Source organism: Rhinolophus sinicus, chromosome 15 (genome assembly GCF_057876585.1).
Source record: "Rhinolophus sinicus isolate RSI-liver-muscle chromosome 15, RSI-T2T, whole genome shotgun sequence".
NCBI classification, from domain to species: Eukaryota; Metazoa; Chordata; class Mammalia; order Chiroptera; family Rhinolophidae; genus Rhinolophus; species Rhinolophus sinicus.
The window spans coordinates 773,473-797,503 of NC_142515.1; the positions used below are offsets into that span (position 1 = coordinate 773,473).

The following is a 24,031-nucleotide window of genomic DNA, read 5'->3' on the forward strand; positions in this document are numbered from 1 at the left end:
TATTGGATGTCACCATGGCACCCAGACGCTGCTGGGGGCAGGGGTCGGCCACCATCCCAGGTGTGGGGTCCCGCCTCCCAGTCCCTGTCACATAGCCAGGCATAAAATCAAACTGACATGGAAGCGTGATTAATGTGCTGCTTAAAGAAACAGTCACGAAGCCTTTGGAAAAAAAAAAAAAAAGCTGCCTTCCCTTTTAATTACAACTGCTGTCTGTCCCAGAAGGCCCAGGGGCCAGCGTTCCAGTCCCAGCTGGGGCTGGGGGTGGGGCTGGGCCTGGAGGGGGGGGCAGCTGCAGCGGGAAGAGGCAGGTTCCAGCAGGAGCAGCCAAGACTCAGCTGCATGTGGCCCCTGGCCCTCCTGCCGGCTTCAGCGGGGGCGTCCCTGAGAGGTGTGGCCCTGTCTTGGGTGTCTGAGCTAGTGGGTGGCTGTGGACACTGCCGAGGCCCCAAGCTCAGGGCAGGAGAACCCCAGCAGGACTAGGCAGCAGCGGACACCAGGGACAGGATGGCCGACGGCCTGGGAAGCCCACAGGCCTGGGGGTCATAGTGGGGCAGGGCTCCAGTGGCCGGATCCCAGCTGGCCCTTAGGACAGACCATGGCGCCTTCGGGGCAGGGCCTGCTTGTGTCTTCTGCAGGGGCCTCACTGGTCCTGGAGCTTGGTCTGAGTGTGCTGGACCCAAACCCTGCGGGGGCTGGTCCCGCCACTCGGACCCCAAGAGGCTGCACTGGGAGCCCCAGCTGGGTGGTCAGGGGTGAAAATGCCTGGGTCAGGGCCGTCCATCTTTGGGAACCTGCGTCTCAATCATTACATTTGAGACACGTTTCTCCAGGGAGCAATGCCTAGATTCTGCCTCAGCAGTTCCCCAAATCTAGGTGACGCCCCAGAGCAACCCCTTTTCCCCTCACGGTGGGCATGGCAGCCCCTGGCACCCGAAGGGTCGCCCAGCCAGGCTCTGAGAGGGGGAGAGCATCTGGGCAGTGTGAGTGCAGACGTCTGGGCGGCCCCTCCCACCTGTACACGAAGGCCAGGCCGCGTGCCCTGAGTGGGGACCTTGGCTCTGCCAGACCCACACGGCAGGAAGGGCTCCCCTGGGAGGGGGAGCAAGTCCCTGCTTCCTCTGAAGCCCCCTCTCCTGGACTCTCTCGAGGTCCCGCCCCCACACCCCACAACCCTGGGGGAGGTCTCAGAGTGGAGGGGCTGGGTCGGGAACAACGCCTGTGGTCTTATTCTGCTGAGACTGTTTCAGAAAGGGCCCTGCTGCTGACCATGTTTGAAGACTGCTGTCCTCCCCACCCCGCCCCCAAAGGCCCGCCAGACCTGGCAGCTGCAAGGGAGGGGCACTCCACCCCTTCTGTCCCGGACAGGCCCTGAAGGCACCCCCAACCCCACACTCCCAGGCCAGGAGCAGTCCCTGCTGGGGGGGTGACACACTTAAAACACAGAACATTCTAGTAAAACCAGGAACAGGGGAAGCCACCACTGTCCAGTTGGGGGTGTCCCTGGGCTCCAGATGGGCGAACCGGGAAACAACAGTGCAGGTTTCACTGGAAGAGGGACAGCAAAACTGCCCCCTTGAAGATGTTGCCCCACCCGGGGAAGTTGGTGTCACCTGGGAGCTGAGGAAGGCGGGAGCCACTGCCCCAGGATGAGCAGCAGGGCTGGGAGTGCGGGCAGGCGTCTCCAGGGGAAGGACGGACGCTGCACCTGTGCCCGCTCTGCACATCTGCCACCTCCACGCGTGGTGGGTGGGACACAGCACAGCACAGCACAGCACACCACACGTGCGGCTGGACAGGTACCTGTTCTCGTCCGCACTGAACAAAGAGCAGGGCCCGTTTTCTTTTCCTTCCCGGCCTTTAAAGTGACAAAAAGGGGAAAGGAACACACTCTTACAAAAAACAGAAGTTTTCTTCCTTTCTACATTTAAGTCTGTTTTCAAAGTGACGGCCCTCATCACACACAGGTACCTCCTGGCAGCATCTCAGGACAGGGTGGCCTGATGGGACCCAAGCTCTGAGAAGCACAGGAGGGGGCGCAGGCGGGTTCCCAGAGATGCTGTGCTGGGCTTGGGAAGGAAGGACGGCCCCAGTGCAGCCTGCAGGGCAGCCCTGAGCTGACAGCCTTCCGGTGCCCACCACAGGGGCACAGTCCCAGACACGAGGTGGCAGCAGCAAGGGTGTGCCTGGGCTGCTGCTGCTCCACAGCTAACGTCTGAGTCACTGCATCAAACACACTCAGTCGAGAGGACCCACGTGCTCCTGGGGGTCTGTCCTCATGGCCGACACACCTGTCCTCCAGGGGCCTCCAGCCAGGCTGACCACCGCAGGCCCGGCGTGTTTCTGCATGCAGCCAGACAGAAGGCACGCAGGGTCCCTCAGATAGAATGGGGGGCACGGAGGACAGAGGACACCCCCAAAGTCGGAAGCTCCAGGAGAACAGCCATGCCCTCATGGTCGGTGACCTTGAGGGAAGCAGAAAGGGGCAGAGGTTACCATGGGTCGACTGCTGGAGACAGGCCCCGTGTGGTCCAAGCCCCAGGCCTGAGTACCCACCAGGGGTCTTCTGAGCATTTCCCCCAAGACCCCCAAGACCTCCAGCTCCTACCAATCCTCACCATCTCGGAGGCCCGCCTCCCTCTGCCCACAGCCAGGCCGTGCGGGTCATGCTGGGCCTCTCCTAGCAGGGACCCCTGACCCCTGCACCACCCTCTGTGCCCATCCACCTACATGGGACCCTGAACTGCTTGGGGGAAGGTGCGGGACCCTCAGTACCTCGAGGGCCTGGACCTCAGGCTCACGCTAAAGCCTGCAGCCCAGGCCAGCACACAGGGGACTGAGGGGACGCCTGCTATTCTGGGTCCTTTGGCCGCTCATGGCCGGGGGTTGGGGGCACTAATGGGCCTGCACATGGCCTGGGCCCACGGCTCAGAAGAACCCTGGCGTGACTGCAGGGGTGTGTGTGACTAATGCACCCTGAAGAGCTACACCACCCCCATGTCCAGAAGCACCCACCCACCAAGCTCATGCTCCAGGCTTAGGGGAGCCTGGGGTGGGGGAGGGACACACCCTCCTCGGACAGAAAATCCTTTCCCAGGCTTCAGCCCTGCTTCTTGACATGTCCCCACCTTCCATCTGACCACCAGGTCTCCAGACACCTATCCTGGAGCAGGGAGACCTGGCTGACCAGATGGGCACCTGAGCCCAGTTTCTTAAGACCGACTACCAGCCTTTCAGGGAGGTGGTGTACCCTAATCCAACAAACTGGGAGAAAGCATTTTCCACTGGAATTCTCCACCCACTCGTTAGTCAAGGGGGTGGAGGCAGGCGAGGCAGGCCTGCAACGTCATGCATGTCCCAGGAGGCTCTGGGAGGGAGCCCAGGAAACAGGAGGGAGGAAATCAGACCAGGGGACCAGCAGCCTAAGTCTGCAGGGTGGGGGGGCTCCAGGAACAGGAGGGGCCGCCTGAGTGCCACCAGCCACAGATCCTGTTCTTCCTCCCACAGGAGGAGAGGTTTCCCCCGCCCACCTGTGACTCATCTGCCAACACTGGAGGCAGAAGTGAGGCTGAGCAGGGAGCCGGCCCAGCCCCTAAGCCAGTGACTGCTTCCGATTTTGCCCTCTGGGAAGCTGTGAGCTGCTCTGACAGAATCTTGCCTACCCTGAGACTGCCATGCTGGGTGGAAACCCATCCAGCCACACGGCGGGGCTCTGGGGTGTTTGCGAGAGAGGGTGATGGTGTCTGTGTGCCTGTGTGTGTGTGTGTGTGGGGGGGAGCGGCCTTAGGCAGGTGAAAAGCCAACACCACCGGCCAGGAGCACACAGAATCCTAGGAAACAGCAAAGCAGGTTGTTTTAAGCCACTGTGTTTTGGGGAAGTTTGTTCACACAGTGATGGCAAACTGAAACAGCTAACGTGTCTGACGACACAGAGATTTCAGCTTCTCTTAGGGAGCTGGGGGTGAGCAAGGGATAAGAATGTAAAAACCAAACAGCCAAAAAATAAGGCAAATCAACTCTGCAGAGAATGGAGTGGAACAGAAGTGAAATATATTCAACGTTATCCATATGGATGAGCTGAAATTTTTAATATCAACACTGAGTCATGATTTAGCCAAAACTTACATTTGTGCGTAGTGTGGTGGAGGGGACTGTAGGATTGTGAAACCTTCAACTTCCATAGAAAAAAAGTGCATAAATCATATGCCGAAGTCAAAAAAATCACGAAACACCAACTAGCAGGTAAGTGCATCACATAGGAACATGGAGATAAATTGTTTCATTAGTCACTTTATAGAACTCTGACATCAATAAAAATCAAATCAAAACAATTATGTTCAGGGAACAGCTTACTCTAATGTGGCGTAAGAATCAAAGCCTTTTCCCACTTACACCTAATAAAATCCAGGATTCATCTGCAGAGAAGCCCACCTCTCTTCCCACCAGCTCAGCTGCTGGCCCCGGGCTCCCAGCGTGGTGAGGTCAGACCCCCAGGCTGGTCCTGCCGGCATCACACCTGCCCTGCCTGGTGACTGGTTGGAGGCCACAGGAGCCACCAGTGGCCTAGTGGGAGACAGGTAGTGCAGGGAGCTTCCTCCCGGAGCAGTCCTCTGTGGAGGACAAACAGCCGGGCCCCGGAGGGGGCCACATGGAGCCTGGGGGGTGGACGAGGCACTGACCTCCCCAGACCTCCCAACATGGGGACCCTATCATAGCGCCCACTGGCCATGGGACAGGGCAGGCGTGGGTGACGGCCCCTCCCTGCATTGTCACTGAGGCCCTGAGCCCCCTGTCAGCTCCAGAGACCCAGATGACCCTGGGCGGACGGTTGAGGAGCTGAGGACATTTCCTGCCATCAGAGGCTGCTCTCAGCTCAGCTTATCTACATTCAGGGTCTGAGAGCAGTGACCTCACCAGCCAGGCAGACTGGCCGGGAGATGGGGCAGGGGAACTGCCCGTCACCCTCCACTTTCCAGAGTGGCCAGGATTCCAACAACCAGGAAAGGCAGGCCTTCAGCGATTGCAGTAAGCCGGACCTCACACTCACCTGGCCACAGGCAGTGGTGGGGCATGACCTGCGTCTTGTGGCATCACCCAGGTTTCCAGGGAAACCTCCTGGCCGTGTACAGGAGCCTGACTGGGGTGGCAGGACAGACTCCTCTCCTGGCCCCGTCCCTTCTCACAGCCCCGAGCTCACTCACAACGTCCCCTACCCAGAGCAGGCATGGCCCCCAGGCCCGTCCAGCATCAGATGGAGAGGGCTGGGGATTCCAGCTCCATCTCTACAAGGACCCAAGGAGCATGTGGGGTCGGAGCAGGACTCCACACAAACAGGAAAGGCCTGCTCAGCCTGAGTACAGCAGCGGCACTAAGACCGCTGGAGAGACCGTCTACCCAGGGGAGCTGGCCTCCCGTCTCAGGCAGCACACCTGGGCAGGTGAGCGTGGTGTCCACTGAGCTGCTCAGACGGGGTCACAGAGCCAACCTGGGGCCCCCAACCAAGGCTCAGTGGTCTCGCCAGCCAGTGTCCAGGAGGCATGGGCTGGGTGAGTGCCGGGCTCTGGGAGGCTGTGCTGTGCCCGCCGGCAGCAGGGCCCGTGGACACTGACTGCCCTACACAAAGAAAAGGCCGAAACAGCAACACGAAAGCCTGGACCCTGCTCCCCAATTCCAAGGCCTCCTGCCCAGACTGACTAAGCCAAATACCAGCCCCAAACACCAGCCACAGGGGACGGGCCCTGCAGGCACCATGAATGGCCTTCCCTCTGCAGTCGTCCCCAGGACAGGGCGGACACCAGGCCTGTGTCCCCGCTGCCTGTCATGGCCGCCACACCCTCCCACCTCAAATCCCCAGGGCACCCAGCAGGCCCAGGGAAGGATGGCCTGACAACAGCGATGACCACGTTCCTGGTGGTCAGGGCCAAGAGGGACGGGGCACCTTCCCCTGAGTTATTTTTCCATTGCCAGTACGCTGTGAGGTCACCGCCTAACAGACAAGGGGACTGAGGCTGGGAGGGGCCCAGAGCCTCTCCAGGCCTTTCCGCTAAGCGGTGAGGCCAGGACATGTCAGGGTCCCAGGGTGGTCGGGATAAAACCACAAACTAGGTGGCCTCCAACAGCAGACATGTGGCCTCTCCCAGTGCCGGATGACAGACGTGTGAGACCCACGTGTCGCCACGGGGAAGGCCCATCTCCAAAAGGCCTGAGGAGGGGCCCCATCACAGTGCCACTGGCACAGCAGGCGGGGTACCAGGGGGGAGGTGATAGGTGCCTCTGCTGGAAACAGGTCCCCCACCCACCTCAGTCCAGGGGGGCCGGGTGTTACTCTGCCTCTGCCCTCCTTCCCTGCCTCCACAGCCAGCCACCTGCGTGATGGGTTGAAACAAAAGCGGCCACTCTCGCCAGGCCAGGCCTCGCGGAGGACACAGGTGTTCTCAGAAACCTGGAGATGAACCAGGAATTCCCCTGCACTTTCCTCATAACAGACAGACCGGGACACGCCCTCCGAATGAGACAGAACCTCTGCCCAGCTCACTTCACTCCTCCTCCCCCTGTAATTGCGGGATGTTCCAGGGACCCTACCTCTGGGCCAGAAGGTCCCTGACCACAGAGCGCCAGCCCTTGCTGTCCCTCCCACCCCACCAGAACTGGAAGCAACGGAATAGGCACAAGGTCCCTGCACAGGCTGTGCCTGCTGCAGTTTAGAGAAAAGCTCATTTTTCCAGGGGCTTCCCAGGCAGGAAGATACCCCACTGGCCAGGAACCCACCCATCTGCAGGGGGGCTTCCTTGCCCCTTCCTCAGCCAACTGAAGAGTTGCAGGGGCCCCTGCCCGCTCCCCTCCCCCGTCCCCAGCTGTGTCTCCCCTAGGGTCCCCCCCCAAGAGTGTCCCCCATGATGCTCAGCACAGTCCTGGCTGGAGGCCCCCCCACCTCCTCAGTCTGTACCACATGCAGTCCCCCCTGGGCCCTGGGGAGGGCCCCCAACTACCTCCCTCTCCCCACCGCCTCCCCATGCTCTGGGGAAGACAGACCTCCCAGGGTCTCTTCAGGGCCCTGCCTCCCATGCCCAGCACCCAAGCCTCCACTGGCCACAACGCCCTGTAGTGCTCGCTGCCCCTTCACCTTGGCTGCCCCCCGAATCTCCAGCACCCCAGTGACTGGGAACACAGGCTGGAGCTTGTTGAGAAGATGGGGTGACTGGAGGAGGTCCCCTACCCCTGCACGGAGCCTGGGCTGTCTGGACCTGGGGTGGGAGGCATGGAGAGCCTGGCCAGTGCCCAGGGCCCCAGGAGGACGGCCAGGCCTGCTGCTCTCAATGCTTAAGACCAGAACTAACAAGGCCTCTTTCCCCAAACCACAGCCCTCCTGAAAATGGTGACATCAGTGAGGTTTCTGAGCAAAGAAACCAGCAGTCGTGGTCAGAAGTGAGAGCCAGCAGGCGTCACTAAACAAGCAAAGGAAGGCGCCTGGGGCCTGGCTCCCCAGCTCTACTGTCCTTAGGCAGAGAGCGTGTGCAGGGCCCCCCAGCAGCTGACGGGGTCCCCAACACACAGGACCTAGTCACCCCCAAGTGCCCACCCTGCCAGCCCTGCCACGCAGCAGCCACCCCACGCTCATGTCCTAGGCTGTGACCTCATGTCCAGCCCCCAGAGCTGGCAGCACATGTCCCTTCCACAGCCCTGTGCAGCCCATTTTGCTCCTGGGAAATGAAAGACAAGACCACTCCCGCAGCCCTTCCGAGCCCAGCGTGGCCACCAGCTGCCACCTCCACAGGACCAGGCCCCACACCACCTGCTAGGTCCCTGTGGTTCCCTCAGCCACACACATCCACGCTTCTCCAGGTATGGTGGAGTCCCTGGCACAGGTACGGGGGTCCCAAGGGCAGTGAAATGGGGGTACAGCCCCGTCTCCCACAGGAAACTCAGAAGCCAGTGAGGCTTTCAGAATCACGGTCACACTCACACCCACAGGAGGCGGCTTCGGAAATGCCAGCTCCTCTGGGATGGAGCAGGGGGACAGGGCTGTTTGAAGTCAAGTTTCCCCGGGTGTACGGAGAGTTGACAGGTCCTGAGACTCAGGTGCCCCTTCTCACAGCCAGGGCTCCCCCTCCATCCAGGAGGGCTGGTGGCTGGGCAAGAGCTCCCAGCAGGACCTCGTGACACACATGCTCCGCCATGCAGACCGGTGTGGGAGCCTCAGCACCAGGTTCTTAACCCAGAGGGCAGGTCACGGCACTGGGGCAGCCCCTCCCAGCGTCTGCATATGGCACACCTGGGGGTGCTATTATGTGTCTGCTTATGTCGGATACACAGGAGCATAAGCAGACCCTGCAGAATGGGGCCTGTGGGAGGGGCCAGCACGGCCAGATAGAGCCACTGCCCACATCGGCCTGGCTGTCCGATTGGAAATGTAAAGACAGGGAGCGCTAAACATGGAAAGCACCAACGAAATGACCCTGGCTGTGTCTCGAGGTCACAACAACCACGGAGAGAGGGTTGGTCTCAGTGACTTGAAACAGGCGTTCAAGGTGTAAGCCCACGGGAAGACCCCAGGGAGCACAGACCCGCAGGGAGACCTGGGAGCTTTCCGTGGTCTCTGTGGGGACACTGGTGGTGCCGGCATTCTGAAACGCTGGCGTGTGACATACTGCGTACGTTCAGCAGGTGGTATACACAGATGAAACACTGGACATATTAGTCACATGTTAACTTTCACATATAACATTATGGCAACAGCGTTAAGAACCAAGATTTTCACATAAAGGAATAGAGATACAAATACAAACGTCCAAGGAGTGAAAAACCCGAATCAGAAAAATCAGTGTGAAGTCACGCTTCCTTTTTCTACAAGAAGGTCACTGCACGGGCTGAGGACTGGAAACGAGGTGCCCGGGGCAGCAAGCGCCCTCATACCCAGGCCCCAAACACAGTTCCTCAGAGGGCCCGGCCCCTTGGGAACGGCTGACCCCAGGCCTGGGCTAGAGTCCCATGGTGTGGCAGAGACTGGCTCAGAGACCGCAGGACTCAGGCCACAGGCCAGCGGGTCTGAGGGACAATCTGAGCACCACAGGGAGGACGTCTGCACGGACTGCGTGAGTGTCTGTGATATGCACACGCTCAGGACACAGCTCACTGGTCACTCTGGATGGGTGTCAGGAACCGACGCTGACACTTGTCCTGCCTTTCTGTAGGATGGCATCTGAAAGTTACGGACGACCGGTGTCGTGCGGGATTGCTAGGAATGGCTGATGCCAGCAACTCCCATCAAAACCGGTCACCAGCAGACAGTAGCTGCCGCCCAGTGCAGGGGTCCCTCCTGAATCTGACAGCACAGGAGCAACGGCTGGGCCCCACCCTGAGTGCCCTTGACCTCTGACCCTGGGCAGTTGTCTGTCTAGGGGTGCAGATGCCACTGGGCTTGCGGTGAATATTTGGAGCAGGCGGTGGTGACCAAAGAAGCAATGAAGACCCTGGCAAAATGCTTTTCCATGAGGTCCAGGACTCGACAGCAGGAAGACAGCTCTGGCCTGGATGGCACAGGTGGGTGAGGGCGGCCCGAGGCCCCACCCCCAGGCCCGGAGGCCCCAGAAGAGCAACTGCAAACACCAGCGCGTGTCCCTGGGCCCCTGGCCGCCCAGCCTGTCTGACTGGAGGAGTGGCAGGTGGGGCGGGCCTGAGCTCCACAGCGGGCTGGGAATTACAGGCCTTCATTTCCTTCTGGAACAAAATAATTACAGCCTTCACAGAGGACCCGAGTTCCCTGAGAGCAACGTGGGACGTCAGCTGAGAGCCCGCCTTCGTCTTCAAAAGAACAAGTTAATTTTAATCAGAGTGGGGGGAGGAGGAAGGCCAGTCTGGGACACGTGTCTCAGGGGAAAACGCATTAAAAAGCCAAGGCCTGCAGATGGGACCTGCATGCTTTGGCCCCAGTCCGCTCATGGCCTGTCAGGCGTGATGCCACCACCAACACCCCACAGTTCCCGGGGCAGTTTTCCTGACTCAAATTTTCATCCCCAGGAGAAATTGATATCATGAAGCTGGAAGCTGGCACCGGCTGGGCGCTGCCACGATCCACAGCCCTGGTGACAGCCACCCTGCACGCCACCCTGCACCTTTGCAGGACCATGGGCCCCACCACCACCATACAGCCCGTCAGGCCCCGTCCACTTCGCCACCACCGACCCCGCCCTGAGCGCTGTCACCATCTGTGCTGCCCGCCAGCGCCCGACAGGTCTGCCAAGTGGACGGCAGGACGCAGTGGGTGACGGGTGCCCCAGACATCAGGTCCCAGGCCCGGAACCCGGGAAAGGTGTTGCAGGTGTGATGACGTTAAAGATTTTGTGACGAGCAGATTGTCCAGGTGGCCCACAGGCGCCATCTCTGCGTCCTTAGAAGAGGGAGGCAGACGGAGACTCGACACTGAAGAGGAGTCCATGTGCCCATCGAGGCAGAGGTTGGGGTGACGCCGCCACAAGCCCAGGGGCGCCTGGAGCCCCAGGAGCTGGAAGAGGCGGGAAGGAGACTCCTCTCCAGCCTCAGAGGGAGTGTGGCCCTGAGACACCTGGATTCTGAATTCCTGGCTTCCAGAACTGTGAGAGAATCAGTTTCTGTTGTTTCAAGCCACCCAGTGTGTGGTCACTTGTGACAGCGGCCGCCGGAAGCTCAGAGGATGAGACTGGCCCCAAGGACGCTGATCAGTCCGTGAAGGACGGCACCCAGTCCTTCGAGCTGCCCACCTAAAGGCAGGCAAGGGAGGCCCTGCTACGGGACCCCACAGCGCTCCCCACCAGCAGCCCGGCCACTCCGGAAGGAGGCTGGACAGTAGCCCTGGGGCCCGTCCAGCTCACAGACAGCCTGTGGATTTCCCACTGGCCCGAAGGGTTGGGATGCTGGGTGACATTCTACCTGCCACTTCTGGGAGGCACCTCAGTGGAGCAGTAGCACAGCCCGCCCAGGGCACCCCTCCAGGCTCCAGGGCAGCACATGGGTGCTGTCAGGGCTCCCATGATACCTGGGTATCTGTCCTCACACCTCCGGGCCCCTTGGGGCGTGCTCTGATGACCGGCCACCTAGTGACGGCTCCATCACCACTTGCCCCCTCCCTGTGTGGTGCCTGCAGGCAGGGGGTCACCCCCATCCCATCCATGTGCATCCATGGCCTCCCCTTGGGTCCTCGGCCCACCTGCCCCTCCACAGACCTTGTAGGCGCTGCCCACTCTCCCTCCAGCCCTCTTTCCTGGGCTCCCACTCAGCCTCATGCCTCTGCTCACCTCTATCCGCCTCTGTGCTGCTCTGAAGCCTCCTCCCCCTGGAGCAGCCATACCTGGGCCCCTCCCCCAGCAGCCCCACCCCTGCCATGGCTTGTCCTCACCCAGGCCATCCCTTCAACCCATGACAGCCTCTCAGATATAAGCGCTCAGGTGCCAGCCAACTGCAGCCATCTTCCGTGGGGAGGGGCCCGTGGCCCCCAATTCCAGGAGCTGATGGCAGACCCCACCTGTCTCCCCCAGGGCTCTGCCCCCTGCTCCCGTTTTCACTCCTTGCCCTCCAATCGACGCCCCATCCTCCATCCTCTCACACGTCATGCAGCCCTCCGGGCCTGTCACACTCCTGTCCCCACAAGTAGGGGGTCTCTCCAACACAAACAGCACTGTTCACCCTCTGCTAAAAATTCTCCAATGGTGGCCCTGCTTTCAGGATAAGGCCTCAGCCCACCAGGCGCAAGCTGGACCCCTTCCCCCACCCCTTGGAACTTCCGTTTGTCACAGGTCCTGGCACAGCTGCTCCTTTTGCCTCGGATGCTCGCCCCCACCTATTAGTTCAGATCTCGGCCATGTCACCTCCTCTAGGAGGCCTTCCTGGATTGCCAGTCCAGGTCAGCTTTCTCGCCAGATGCTCTGCTGTGAGGCCCATGTCCCTTCACAACACATTCCTATGTGTGATTTCGCACAAACCCTGAGGACTGCAGCTCATAACCCTGACCCTAACCCTGACCCTCACCCTGATCCTGACACTAACCCCTAACCCTAACCCCTAAACCCTGACCCTGACCCTGACCCTAACCCTATCCCCAGCCACTCCCCCCTGCCCCCAGCAAGGGCCGTGATTCTGTGCACCCTTCCACCTCCATCCAGAGGAGCGCTGGCCCTTGGTGGGTGATAGGGCAGGGCGATGGGAGAGAGGATGGGACCACAGGTCTAGAGGAATAGGAGCCTGGTACTGAGGCCCTGAGGCTCACACCACCCCTAGCAGGTGTCACCATCACCTGTCAGGTTGGGGGACTGGCCTCCGGGAAGAGGCCTGGCAGAGGCTCCTGCAGGGCCGTGGGCAGAAGGAGGGGGCCTGCCCTGTCCTGCCAGGAACATGCGGCCTGTGGCCCTCAGAGCCACCGTAGCTGTGGGGGCCTGCCAGCCCAAGGTGGGCCACATGGCAGCAGCCCCTGGGAAAAAGCTCCTACTGAGCTGGCAAGGGTGCCACTTCCAAAGGTGGCTGCTGACAGGTCATTACAAGCCCCCAGGGTACCCTCACTCACCTCCCAACCCAAGAAGCAAGTGCTGTTGTCACCTGAGATAGATGGGGAAACTGAGGCTGAGATGCCAGCCTGCTGGGGCCCGCACAGAAAGTGACCAGCAGGAGAGGGCCAGGCAGCCCGGTGTGTCTGCCCTGGAGGTCAGGGCATCCCTCAGGAGGAGCACCCGTGTCCTCAGTGGTGCACCAGAACTCTGGGGACAGTCCCTGTTTGAGGGCCAACGTGGCCTGTCACCAGCGCCCCAGCCACCTGGCCCCAGGCTGGCTTGGCGTTTCTGCAGAATGTCCATGTGGGCACCCCCTTCCCACTGAGCCTCCAGCCACCTTGCAAGGTGGGGTGGAGGGGTCTCCCGGGGACAAGATGCCTGGCACGGGAGGGACCTGATCTCACTGCGTCTGCTGAGATGCTCACTGACACGTGTCCAGGGTGGTACATACACCCCCAAGGCCCAGGAGCTCCCAACACCGCGGGGCCCGCTGGGGCCACCAACAAGCAGGGTCTGTAGGACAACCCCTCCTAGCAGGCCTCCCTGCCCTGGCTCCAGGCCCTGTGTCAGCACCCCTGATGGCCTCCAGGCCAGCCTCTTCCCCCCAGGACATTCCCAAGTGCTGATGACCGTGGCCCCTCGCAGCTCCGCCACCTGGACCCCCAACAGCATTGCACACGAGCTTGGCCCCGGCTTCCTGCACCAGCCCCTGAAGCCCTAGCCTCACCCGCCCACGGAAGCCCATCTTCCCCAGTAGAAGCAGTTCCCAGCTTCCCCTTCTGGGAGGTGGCCGGAGCGGCTGTCCCCCAAACAGCATCGCTGACACTTCAAAGCATACTTGTCCACCAGGAGACCTCTGACCCCACACAGAGCAGGAAACCCTGCTCACCAATGCCAGCAGATCAAACACCTGGCTTCCACGTACCTCAGCTCAGGCTTTAATCCTCAAAAAATGAAACACAAATGTCAATCAGGCAAAAGCACCTGGGGCTTTGGTGCCAAAAGGAGCCAGATACCCACGCTCCCAGAGCTGCGCGCACCGCTGGGCACGGGCACAGCCCCTGAACCGAGATCAGAGGAGATGTGGGCACAGGCCCCTCAGCAGGCAAGTACCTGACAGCAGCAGCCCTGAACACACTGGGCTGCATTTTCCCAGCGCCGGGGTCCCTGCCAGCCGGACCACTGTCCCCATAACTACCCACCATGACCCGGGATCTGAAGGTCATTCTGAGGACTGACCAGCTCTCCACTCCCTCGCTGACAGCATGTGCCCACGGCACACACGAGAGCGGCCAACCCTCTATGCTGGCCCCCAGACCAGGCCAAAGGCAGGACATGGCCAAAGGGCTGGGCCAGGGGTGGCAAAGAGTACAGAGAGAGGCAGGGCACGGCCGATGGACCCCAGGCCAGCAGGACGTGGCTGCGGCCCGTGGTCCTGGCTGAGCCAGGCCACAGCAGACAGATACTCTGGGAAGAAGACACCAGGGCATCTGACCTTTTTCTGAATCCCTGCCCTCGGTGAGCCAGCCACCCGTCCCCTGGGGTGCCCTCCTTTGAGACCCTCACTGGCTCAAGGCTAGCGGTCAGTGCCACGTCCATCCCCAGCATGAAGGTCCAGAACTGACAGGAGGTGGACCTGGTTCAGGGGAGGAGAGGTTTGTGCTCAGACCCCCAGAGCCATTCAGGGTGGTGAGCAGGTCTGACACAGGAAGCAGGCGGGGAGGAGGGTGGGGACAAGCCCCTCAGAGTCGCTGCAATCCTGGGACCCCACCACGTGTGGCCTGGCAGGCAGGCCCCAGGTACACCAGGGGCCCCAGACACCCCTTCCCCAGCCACACGTTAGCCACCCCTAAGGCCTGACGGCTCATCTCCTGGGAAACTGTGGCACCACACAAGTGGGCAAGCAAGAGGCCCGGCCAGACAAAGTCGTCTGAAGGTCAAGGAGACTTTGGAAAAGGCCCAGCTGGGGTGGAGAACTGCTCTCGTCCTCTGAACAGCACTGGACCCCATCTCTGCTCTGTGGGCAGGACAGTAGGCCATGGAGCCAGGCGGAAGGCCACGGCTGCCGCCAAGGGGACTCCACCTGAGGCAGCCTGGAGCCTCTGGGGCCCTACGGCCTGCATGAGGCCAACCAGGGAGGAGCAGGAAGAGTCAGGAGCAGGGCCAGTGACCTCCTGGACACACCCCACTGCCCAGGCACCAGCTGGTGGCAGCTCTCAGAGGACACAGCCAGCACCTCAGGGCCCGTGGGAAGCCTGTGGCAGGCGGCCCCAGCCCTTCAGCCATGTCCCCATACCCCATGTGGTGACCACAGACATGCCACGTGGCGATGCCTTCAATCCCCCCGAGGTGCCACCCCCAGTTCTCAAAGGCGTAAGGCCTGTGGCTGGAGGGAGAGACGGAGGGCAAGGCAGCAGCCCAGGGACAGACCCCAGAGCCACCTCCAGAAGCCTGAGCACCTGGCTACCTGCTGACGGAGGAGAGCTCACCTGGCACCGGGGTGGGGGTGGGGGTGGGGCTGACATCTGAGGGCAGGCGACTCAGCGACCGTCCTCCTTCCTGCCAAGTCAAGGCCCCAGGACAGTGCCTGACCTGCGTGCGAGCAGGAGAAAGGTGGCAGCTGCAGGCTTCAGGAAGGAAGGTGCATCCCTGAGTGACTAACGGGAGAGGAGCCTGTACCCTCCCTGTACTCGCCCATTGGTCAGAACCGGCGCCTTTAAACACACACCCCTTTCTCCGAAAGGGTAACATATGAAGAGGGAACCCTTGCACTGCACTTTGCAAAACGGCCACCAAACACAGACTAGCTTCGTTCCTGAACAAGCAGCTGACGATTAGCCAACTTTTAAAGCATCTCTTCTGTGGTCTGCAAAGCTGGATGACAGTGCCAGCCAGCAGGAGATTTTCCGATGGCCCCTTCGGAGCAGCGTGCCAGACGCCTGGGGACATCCCCGAGCCCCCTGGGCTGCAGGACCCAGCACAGAGGGACAGCCTTGATGCAGACACAGGCTCGGGACGCCAGGAAGGAAGCCGCCCTCTGTGTGCACTCACCTGGTCCGGGAGCCCGCGTCACGTTTCAAACTGGGTTAAGAGCTCCCTGACTTCTGGGGCCACGTGCTGCGCGGCGCTGGCAGCCTCGGTTATGGCTTTCCTGTACAACCCCTTCTTCTTGCGGTTAAATCTCAGTTTGAAAAATTCAGAGAAAGGGGAGAGTTTTGAAGTGGACAAGAATGACGTAGTTGGAGACCCAAACCATGAGACTTTGGCTTCTTGCCAAGAGGGCTCCCCGTCCTCCTTCTGGCTAAGGCTGATGTCAAGCACACGTGCTGGCCACCAAGGGAAACCATGAATCTTACCCCACACGATGTCCCCTACGGCCACGGTCCTTCCGTCCTCGGTAATGCACTTGGAGACACTCTGTGTGTGCAGCCTGACCGTCAGGGGCGGGACCGTCTGCCCCACATCCTTGGACGAGGACGGCACAGATACGCCATCACCGGAGGAAAAGTCACACGTGTCTAGTGACGTGACTTCTGAGCTGGACGATTTGGACTCGTCCAGGCTGTCGCTGCTCCACACCGACTCACTGGCACAGTCTGTCCTGCTTCCAGGGCAGGTGGTAAGAAGAGCCAGGCCGTCATGCCTGGCTTTGCCCTGGGGACACTTCTTCAAGTCATCGTCCTCACCAGAACTTGCAGAAGACACATCTGCCAGCCCACGGGGCGCAGAGCCGCTGGCAGGGAGAGCGGGTGAGCCGGGCCGGGGGCCTCGCCCGTGGCCGTTGAGCTCCTCCACCAGCTCGGCTCTGTAGACGGGCTCCTGCTCACCAGCACCCAGGCGGTGGGGCTTCAGGCGGATCTTGGGGGGCGGCAGGTCGGCACCAGGGGGCACGGGCCGTGTGAGCTTCAGCTTTGGGATGGAGGCAGAGGGCCCGCTGGGTGGCCTGTCCCGCAGCATCTCAGGGTCCTGCGGGGCACAGAAGGGCTCCAGGGAGCCGTGCACGCGGGACGGGATCTCCACCACCTCTCCCGTGCCCTGGGGCGTGCTGTAGGAGATTTTGATGGCGGGGCTCCGGGGGACCCGGGCCTGGTCCTCCTCCTTCCGCTTCTCCCTCTTGCTCCTCCTCGCGGGGGCTGAGGGCACGGTGTCACCCCTGCCATTGGGGTCCTCATGCTTGCGGAGCTCCCTGTCAGGGTCAGGGCCACTGCCCAGCCTCCTTCGTGGCCGGGGGGCGGCCGGGGGGCCTGGGCTGGCCTCCGGGGGGCTCACGGTGCTCTTGCACTTCTCACAGAGCACTCGGCGAGGCCGCAGGCAGATGGGGCTCAGGGCCAGCCGGCCGGGGTCGCGGTTACGTGACAGGCGTCTTCTTGTCCTCTTGATGGGCCGGGGTGGCGGCTGCGGTACCCACTGCCGGTAACTGTTTCTCAGCCAGAGTGGGGGCGGGAAGGGGGCGTCCTCGAAATACGGCGGGAATGGGGGCAGGTTCCCAGCGGGCAGTGGCGGCACCAGGGGCGGGGGTGGCTCGGGACAGGGAGGTGGCAGGGGGCCCGTCCCCAGCTGCATCGCCTCTGTGTCCCCCTCTGGGGGGGCTGGGCTCTGGCAGCCGTTGACAGGGGTGTCCTCAGCCTGTGGTAGCGGAGTGGACAGGGGCAGGCCGAAGAGGCCAGACCTGGCGGAGGGGAGACAGAAAGGAGAGTCAGGATGGTGATGCCCCACCGTCGCCGCCCCTCCCCTCGCTCCCAGGCCCCGTGGGACTCGGTGTTGGCACTGCCTGGTGTGCCCGGAGGGTCTCTGGGCTTTAAACACAGGCAAAGGGCCCCAAGCACACACCGTGTGGGCTTCCCAGGTGCAGGTGTGAGCTCATGAAGTCGCGTGACCACTTCTCCAGTCTGATAGGCACTGAGTGTCCACATCTCAGTTGGTGGCAACAAGGGGGGATGCAGGTTTGCAGCTGGAGATCCCCCGAAGCCAGAGCTGGCGTGGGGGGCCCAGGACGCCTGAGGTCCTGGGAGGCGGCCTGGGGGGGCCAGCTCCTTCCTCTGGCTGGTACCCCTTGCCCATGGCCTTCAGCAGCTCTCTCTCCCAGAGGAAAGACCCCAAGCATGCCCTGTGGAGGAGCCCCATTCCAGGGCCTAGGACAGTCCATAGGACCTGAGTCTCAGGTGCCTGATGTGCGTCTGGGGGTGGGGGCCACCACCGAGCCTCTGCAGCCCACAGAGGACAGGGCTCAGCCACCAGGCCAGAGCCCTGGGCCTGGGAGTGAGCCGGCTGCCTCCTGCTCAGTTGGCCCCAGCCATTTCCAGTGCCCTCAGGTAAGGGTGTCTTCCGTACCACCCTGCCCACCACAACCCAAAAAGACCCCCTCCTGCCTGGCACCCGCAGGCCCTTCCCTCAGGCCCTCCAGCTCCAGGACCGAAGCAGCCGGGACCAACAAGGCCACATGACCTATGGGAAGGCAGGAGGCCCAGCTCCCATGAGAACCCACAGCTGAGGCCACACGGCCAGCACCCCAGGGCTCCCAACAGGATGTGCCCCAGCCGGAGGCCTGGGCCCGGCAGCCCCCATTCAGACATTTCCGCACCTCAAATGGCTTTGGGGTTTTGTTGTTGAAAGTTGGGGAGCAGCATGCCTTTTAGAGAGGAGGGTCCCCCCAGGCCTGGCTGCTGCACCTTTCACGAGGCCCATGAGCTCTGAAGGACTCCGAGATACTGGTGGTGTGGCTGGGAGAGGTTGACACTGTCCCAGATCGCGACAAACAGGCCCCGCCTGCACCTTTCCTCAACCATGAACACACATGACTTTTAAACAAGTGTGATGTATTTGGAAAGTTGTTGTTTTTGAAGCACAGAAGTACTTCTAGTCAAGTTATGAGCAATGAGATCTACAATGTCACACCTTTACCTTCCTCGTCTCACTCAACCCGAGCAGGAGAGAGCAAGGAGCTTTGGTGCTTTTCGATTTCCAGATGATTTCTCCACTTACTGATCTCCAGAAGTATCCAGGGACGCTAAGAGGGGCCACTCATCGGTGGCTGTGACACCACTGTCCCCAGCACATCCCCGAGAACCCACGGCTGGATGGTTCACCCCAACCCCCAGGCGGGCCCATGGCCGGGCCGGGAGCCGGGTGGAAGCCGCACGAGCAGCACAGGACGCAGAGCCTGCAGCCAGGGTGCATGACACCGGCCAGGCGTACAACCCCAGGGCTGTCACCTCTCCCTGGTCCTCATCGTCATGTTGATGAAGTGAACGAACTCAAAAGACACGTCAGCGTCTGAACACTGCCCAGTGTCTGTTAATTCAGGATCACTGGTAAAAGCCTGGAAATCACATTAGACTTTGTTTTCTTCTTCATATCAATCCAGGGGGCCGGAGACTGGGGGTTCACAGACCGGGGTTCCCACAGACTGGGGGGTCCACTACAGTGGGCCTAGGGGGTTGGTCCTAAGGCCGCCCCCAAAGCCTACTTCCTGCCCACCTTTTGCATTCAGACCAGGAACTGGAGGTTCACTCTCACACCCTCCTCTCCACAGGCTTCCTCGATGCCCCACCCTCCCAGGCTCCTGTGCGGCCACCACACTTGGACCCAACGCACATGCCCTCCTGGGCCTCCACGTCACACCCGCCCCCAACCCTGGCCTACATCTGCATATCGCCTGCTGTGCTGGAGCAGAGCCCCTCCTGCCATCTGGCGCTCAGGAATCCCAAGAGCTGGGCCTCCAGGTGGTCCCTTTCCCGTCTCCCATGTACAGGCTGTGCCCTTGGCCGGCTGGCCCAGAGACTCAGCTTCCTGGGCCCCCTCTCTGCACACATAGGCCCGGCCATGAGGCAGTGCGGCAAGTCACTCCCCCACCCCCCAAAGGCCTGCAGCTCCAGTCCGGCGTCTTTGCTTTGTGGCACATGCCCCTTGGGGGGACCCTGCGTGCTCAGGACACACACAGGGCCCTTGACCAGAGCCCTCTGTGTGGCCTGGGTGGGCCGGCCTGCCCCCACCAGACACAGGCAGGCATGGTGGCCAAGCATTCCCTGTCAGCCCATCCAACTGGGAAGTGGCTTCGGCGCACAGTGGCCCTGTCCTCCCTGGTGTGTATGCCCCCTCAGCCCAGGAGGGGTCTGGGGTATGGGGCCCTTCAGGCAGCCCGGCCTTGTGGAATGGCCCGCTGGGCTGCCGGCAGGGAAGGCCCCATGACTCTGGCAGGCAGGCAGCCACACTTCCTTTCCCGGAGCTACTGCCCAGCCCAGGCCACACCCACAACCGCCTGGTGGGTAAACACTCACTCCCCGCTGCAGATCCCAGAGCACATGCCCAAGCAGCTGGGGCTTTGGCTCCCAAACCCTTTCAACAGCCCCACGAAGTACATGTCATCACTACCCCATTCTGCGGATGGGGAGTGAGGCTGAGAGAGATGCAGAGCCAGGCGGGCCTGCCTCAGGCCCACAGACAGCTCAGGACAGGCACTCGCTCCCAGAAGGACCTCAGCAGCCTGTCCTCAGCATGAAGACCTTCCCTGGGCCCCGGGGCACAAGGCATGGCACCACAGTGGCCTGTGGCTCAGCCCCAGGGCCTGGCCCTTCAGTGAGGCCAGGCTGGCTCATACCATCCCACGCCCAGGGATGCAGGCCCCAGCCCACCTGGCAGTGCCCACAGGTGCCACCAGGCCTGCTGTGGTTCAGAGGCTGCTGGGGCCACCTGTGTTCAGGGAGTTGGAGGAAACACGGGAAGGGAAGTCGCAGCCTAGACCCCAGATACCCCCTCATCCAGGGCTACTCACAGGAGCCTTCCCCTCCCCCATGGGCATGGACCCAGGGTTACCACCAATGCCATGGGGCCAGGCTGTCCTAGCAGGCCCCAGAGTCCCGGACTCAAAGGTTTAATAACCTTCAGCATCATTTCAAAAAAGACTCAGCTGACTGCATTCTTCTCTAAGCTTTCCGAGGACCACCCCAGAAACACAAGGCCAGGCCTCCAGGCTACACCCCTTGCAACCTCCCGGAAGCAGCTCTGGAGACCAGCCACACAGGCCAGGTCCCTTTGTGCCACACCTGCCCATCAGCTGCAGGTCTTGCCACCCTGTGACACACTGGACACGTCATTCTCAGTCCCTCCAGCTCCCCCAGGGCAGGAAGGACGTGCCCAGTGGGGCCTGGACCAGGTGCCCATCCTGGTCTGTCCGATGACTTGTCCCAGGAGCAGCCACCAGTGGCCAAATCTCCATCCTGGACGGAGAGTGCCTGAATGGAGCAGGTGCTCTCCTGCCAGGAACAGACTGTGCTTGTCTGGCTGAGTCTCCAAGCCTACGTCCCAACACTCAGGGTACATGTGGGTCACAAAGCCCTGCACCCCAAACTTCCCAGCAGAGGGCCCAAGTGGGGTACATTCTGATGGCATCCTGGGTAACTCACACTTGGAGTCAGAAACACCAGCTTCGAGGTCAAAGCTGGAGGCTCTGGGCTGGCCCTCATACCCAGTGCCCGTGAGACCACCCCTGTGCCACTCTGAGGCTCTGCTGTCCTTGGGCCACCCCACCTGAGGTCCTCAACCAGAGGTACACCCTCAAACCGCCCACAAAACGCCTACACCCACCCTGAGCCCCAGCCTGCAGAGCAGGGCAGACCCACTCCATCTGCATCTTTACTGTGTTGGGGACACGCTGGGAGGACCATTTACAGCAGCCTGCCTGGGACAGCCCACTTCCTGGTGCACATAGGTGTTCAGTGAATGCAGGTGAGCGCCTGAGTGGGCAGGCACTCGGGGATCCCGCTTCAGAACACTCGGCAGCTGGCAGAAGGTTCAAGACCCAGACAGACAGGAGGCGGCGCTCGGCACCTGGCCCACCTCGGCACATGCACCTGCTGAGACCTGAGCTGGCCCCCAGTTACTCTCCCCTCTGCCAACATTCGGGGAAGAGAACCCACCTCCCAAAAGCCCAACAACCATCATCATAGGTGCTGGGCCTTGGTCCCTCTCGTGGGACAGCTCCCTTCAAGTGGAGACACCCGGGCTGGTTACTCATAGGGCTCCCAGGCCCCCAGGTCTGCATGTGAGCTCGAGGAGCTGCTGATACATGATGGTCATTGGCACGTGCCCAGCTCCTGCACCGTGGCCCCAGCAGACGTGGCCTACTGCCCTGGGACCCACAGGCCCCTTGAGGTGGGTGGATGCACGCAGGCAGAGCTCCCAGCTGCTCTTCCTTACCAGTCAGTGCCCACACCTGGGACGCGTCTCCACTAATTGGCCCTGCCACTGTCACATACTGGGGAGGGGGACCAGGCACTGGGGAGAAACTGGCTGGTGGGTATGTGGACCCTGAGGCCCACTGCCTGAAACATCCAGGCCAGGCTGCAAGCTGCCTGGACCTTGCCTAACATGCAGGCTCTGGACATGAGCGTTGCCCCTTGTAATATTATGGGTAGAGAGCTGGAATCAAGGTGAAACCAGGGGTGACAGCAAAGGAGAGACGGGGGTGGGGCACAGGTGCAGGTTCAGGACCAAGCCTTGCAGGGGTGGAGGGGCAGGAGATGTCAGGTTTATTCCCAGATTCTCCACAAGGACGGGTTGGGGTCGGCAACTCGAGTCAGAAAGCCACCGCTGAGCCGAGCTATGCCCACCGAGGCCAGCTCCTGGTTCCGTGGGAGGCTTCAGTTACAGCTGAACGTGGCCATGGCCACCGGAGGGTTGACGCCCACGCGTCCTCCAGCTGCCAGATCCCAGCAGGGCCTGCTTCTTCCAGGAGGTGGTGGGGAGGAGGTGGGGAGGTGTGGATCTCCAACCAGGTTAGCCACAGGCCTCAGGGAGGGGGCCTGCGCCTCAGCACACATTTCCAGCCACAAGTCGGGGCACCCTCGCAGCCCGCCTTGTCCTGAGTCAGGGAGCCCAGAAAACAGGGTACAGGGGGCCTCTACTACAGGAGCCCCTCTCCGAGAAGAAGGCCAGGCAGGGCTGAGCAGCAGCCAGAGCACAGACAGGCCAGGCCCACAGCCCTGCCTAAGGAAGGAAGTGGTGGCCATCGGGGGTAGGGGACACCCCAGGACACAGGCTTGGCAGCTTGCAGGGGGCTATGCTGCAGCCCCCAAGTGTCACCTGGTCCTGCCAAGCACTCTCTGCAGTGGCCAGCACGAAGCAGGATGACAGTCACCGGGAGGCCATATGTTAAGTCACATGACTTGTGCATAAATGGCTTCTTGCACATCTAATGAAGAGATAATGCCAGCAGGGTGACTGTCTAAGAGATGGTCCTCCAGCCACATCCGCCACCGGAACCAAACCCAGGCGCCACTGAGGGACAAGTGGGGCTTCTGAGCCGCAAGCCGGTTGATGCTCCCAGTTTCAAAAGAAGGCCCAGCAGGAGCACATCAGTGCCCGCTTAACGCCGAATCATTTATCTGCCAGAGCTCACCACCACGTGACTCGGTATCCAGCAGACTCCTGCTGCCTGGGGCCCTGCAGCAGGCACAGGTGCGCCTCGTGGCCGGTGGATTTGCCCCTAGGCCTGCGGGGGACCCTCCTCCAGAGAAATCAGCAGAACTTGTTTTCACTCCTGCACCCGGGGGCTCCTCCACCCCAAAGTATTTGTAAATCCCATCGCTGGGCACAAGTACTCACTGCCAGGAGCCCGGGGCACCGTGACATTAGTCAACGCGGCCCCAGTTGTGAGTAACTGACAGGGCAAGCCCGGCGCATCTGAACACACTCCCCCACCCCCAACGGAGAACAATTCTGAAAACAGCCGAATTCAACAGTGCGTCTGAACAAAGAAAAGTGCGTTAATTACGGCAGAGGCGCAGAGTTCCGGCTCCAAGCCCTCACCCAGGCCCCGCCCGCCCCCAGCCCGAAAAGTCGCGACCACTTCGAGAGCCACTTTCGCCCCCGAGTGGCGGCCGCGCTCGCGCGCGCCCCGAAACCCGGGCTAGGGAAACCGAAAGCGGGCGCCGGTGCTGCCCTGGAGCTGGGTCCAGGCCCTGGGGGGAGGGAGGTCCCGAGGGGATTCTGGGGGTGTTCGAGGCCCGTGCCCCACGCCGCGCTCACTTTTTCGTGCAGTCCAGCAGAATCCCAGCGAAGCTGCGCTGGCCGCAGCTCACGGTGACCAGCAGCGCGCCGTTGACGACCTGCTCCACCCGCACGGGCAGCCAGCAGCCGGCGCGAGGCTCCATGCTCCCGCGTCCCGGCCGCCCCGCCCGCCCGCCGCCGGGTCAGCCCGCGCGTGACGCCGCCGGCCGCCTGACGTCACAAAGCCCCGCTCGGCCGGCCACCGCGCGCGGGCCGGGGGTGCGGAGGGCGCGCGGGGCACCCGCCGCGCCGCTGCCGGGAACCCCGCGCCCTCAGACGCGCGCGGGGGCCGTGTCGCCTCCGGAGCTCGGCGTGAAGACGCACTGCGCAGCTCATGGGATGGGGCAGAGTTTGCGCCCGGCCTCGGGTTCGCTGGCCGCGAGCGTCCGCGGAAAGGACCCGGGAGCCGGAATCGAGGGGCAGCTGGAGACACTCCCGTCCCTGCTTCAGGGCCCCTCCCCCAACCCTGC

The 24,031-nt window shown here is 61.9% G+C and overlaps 1 protein-coding gene across 4 annotated transcripts; it reads right to left on the bottom strand.

Annotated features, from left to right (window-relative positions):
* Window positions 1–1,905: 1,905 nt before the first annotated feature.
* PWWP2B (PWWP domain containing 2B) lies at window positions 1,906–24,031 on the bottom strand. 4 transcript variants are annotated; one of them, XM_019728301.3, is made up of 3 exons: window positions 23,541–24,031; window positions 15,872–17,184; window positions 1,906–2,465 (listed from the first exon to the last, which is right to left on the bottom strand). In XM_019728301.3, exons 1-3 carry the CDS (start codon window positions 23,663–23,665, stop codon window positions 2,452–2,454), a joined length of 1,452 nt encoding a protein of 483 aa, XP_019583860.3. In that variant the 5' UTR covers window positions 23,666–24,031; the 3' UTR covers window positions 1,906–2,451. The 4 variants fall into 4 exon arrangements, with proteins under 4 accessions (XP_019583860.3, XP_019583857.3, XP_019583858.3 ...); XM_019728298.3 differs by having other exon boundaries at window positions 15,567–17,184; window positions 23,541–24,023; XM_019728299.3 differs by lacking the exon at window positions 23,541–24,031 and adding an exon at window positions 17,346–23,533 and having other exon boundaries at window positions 15,567–17,184.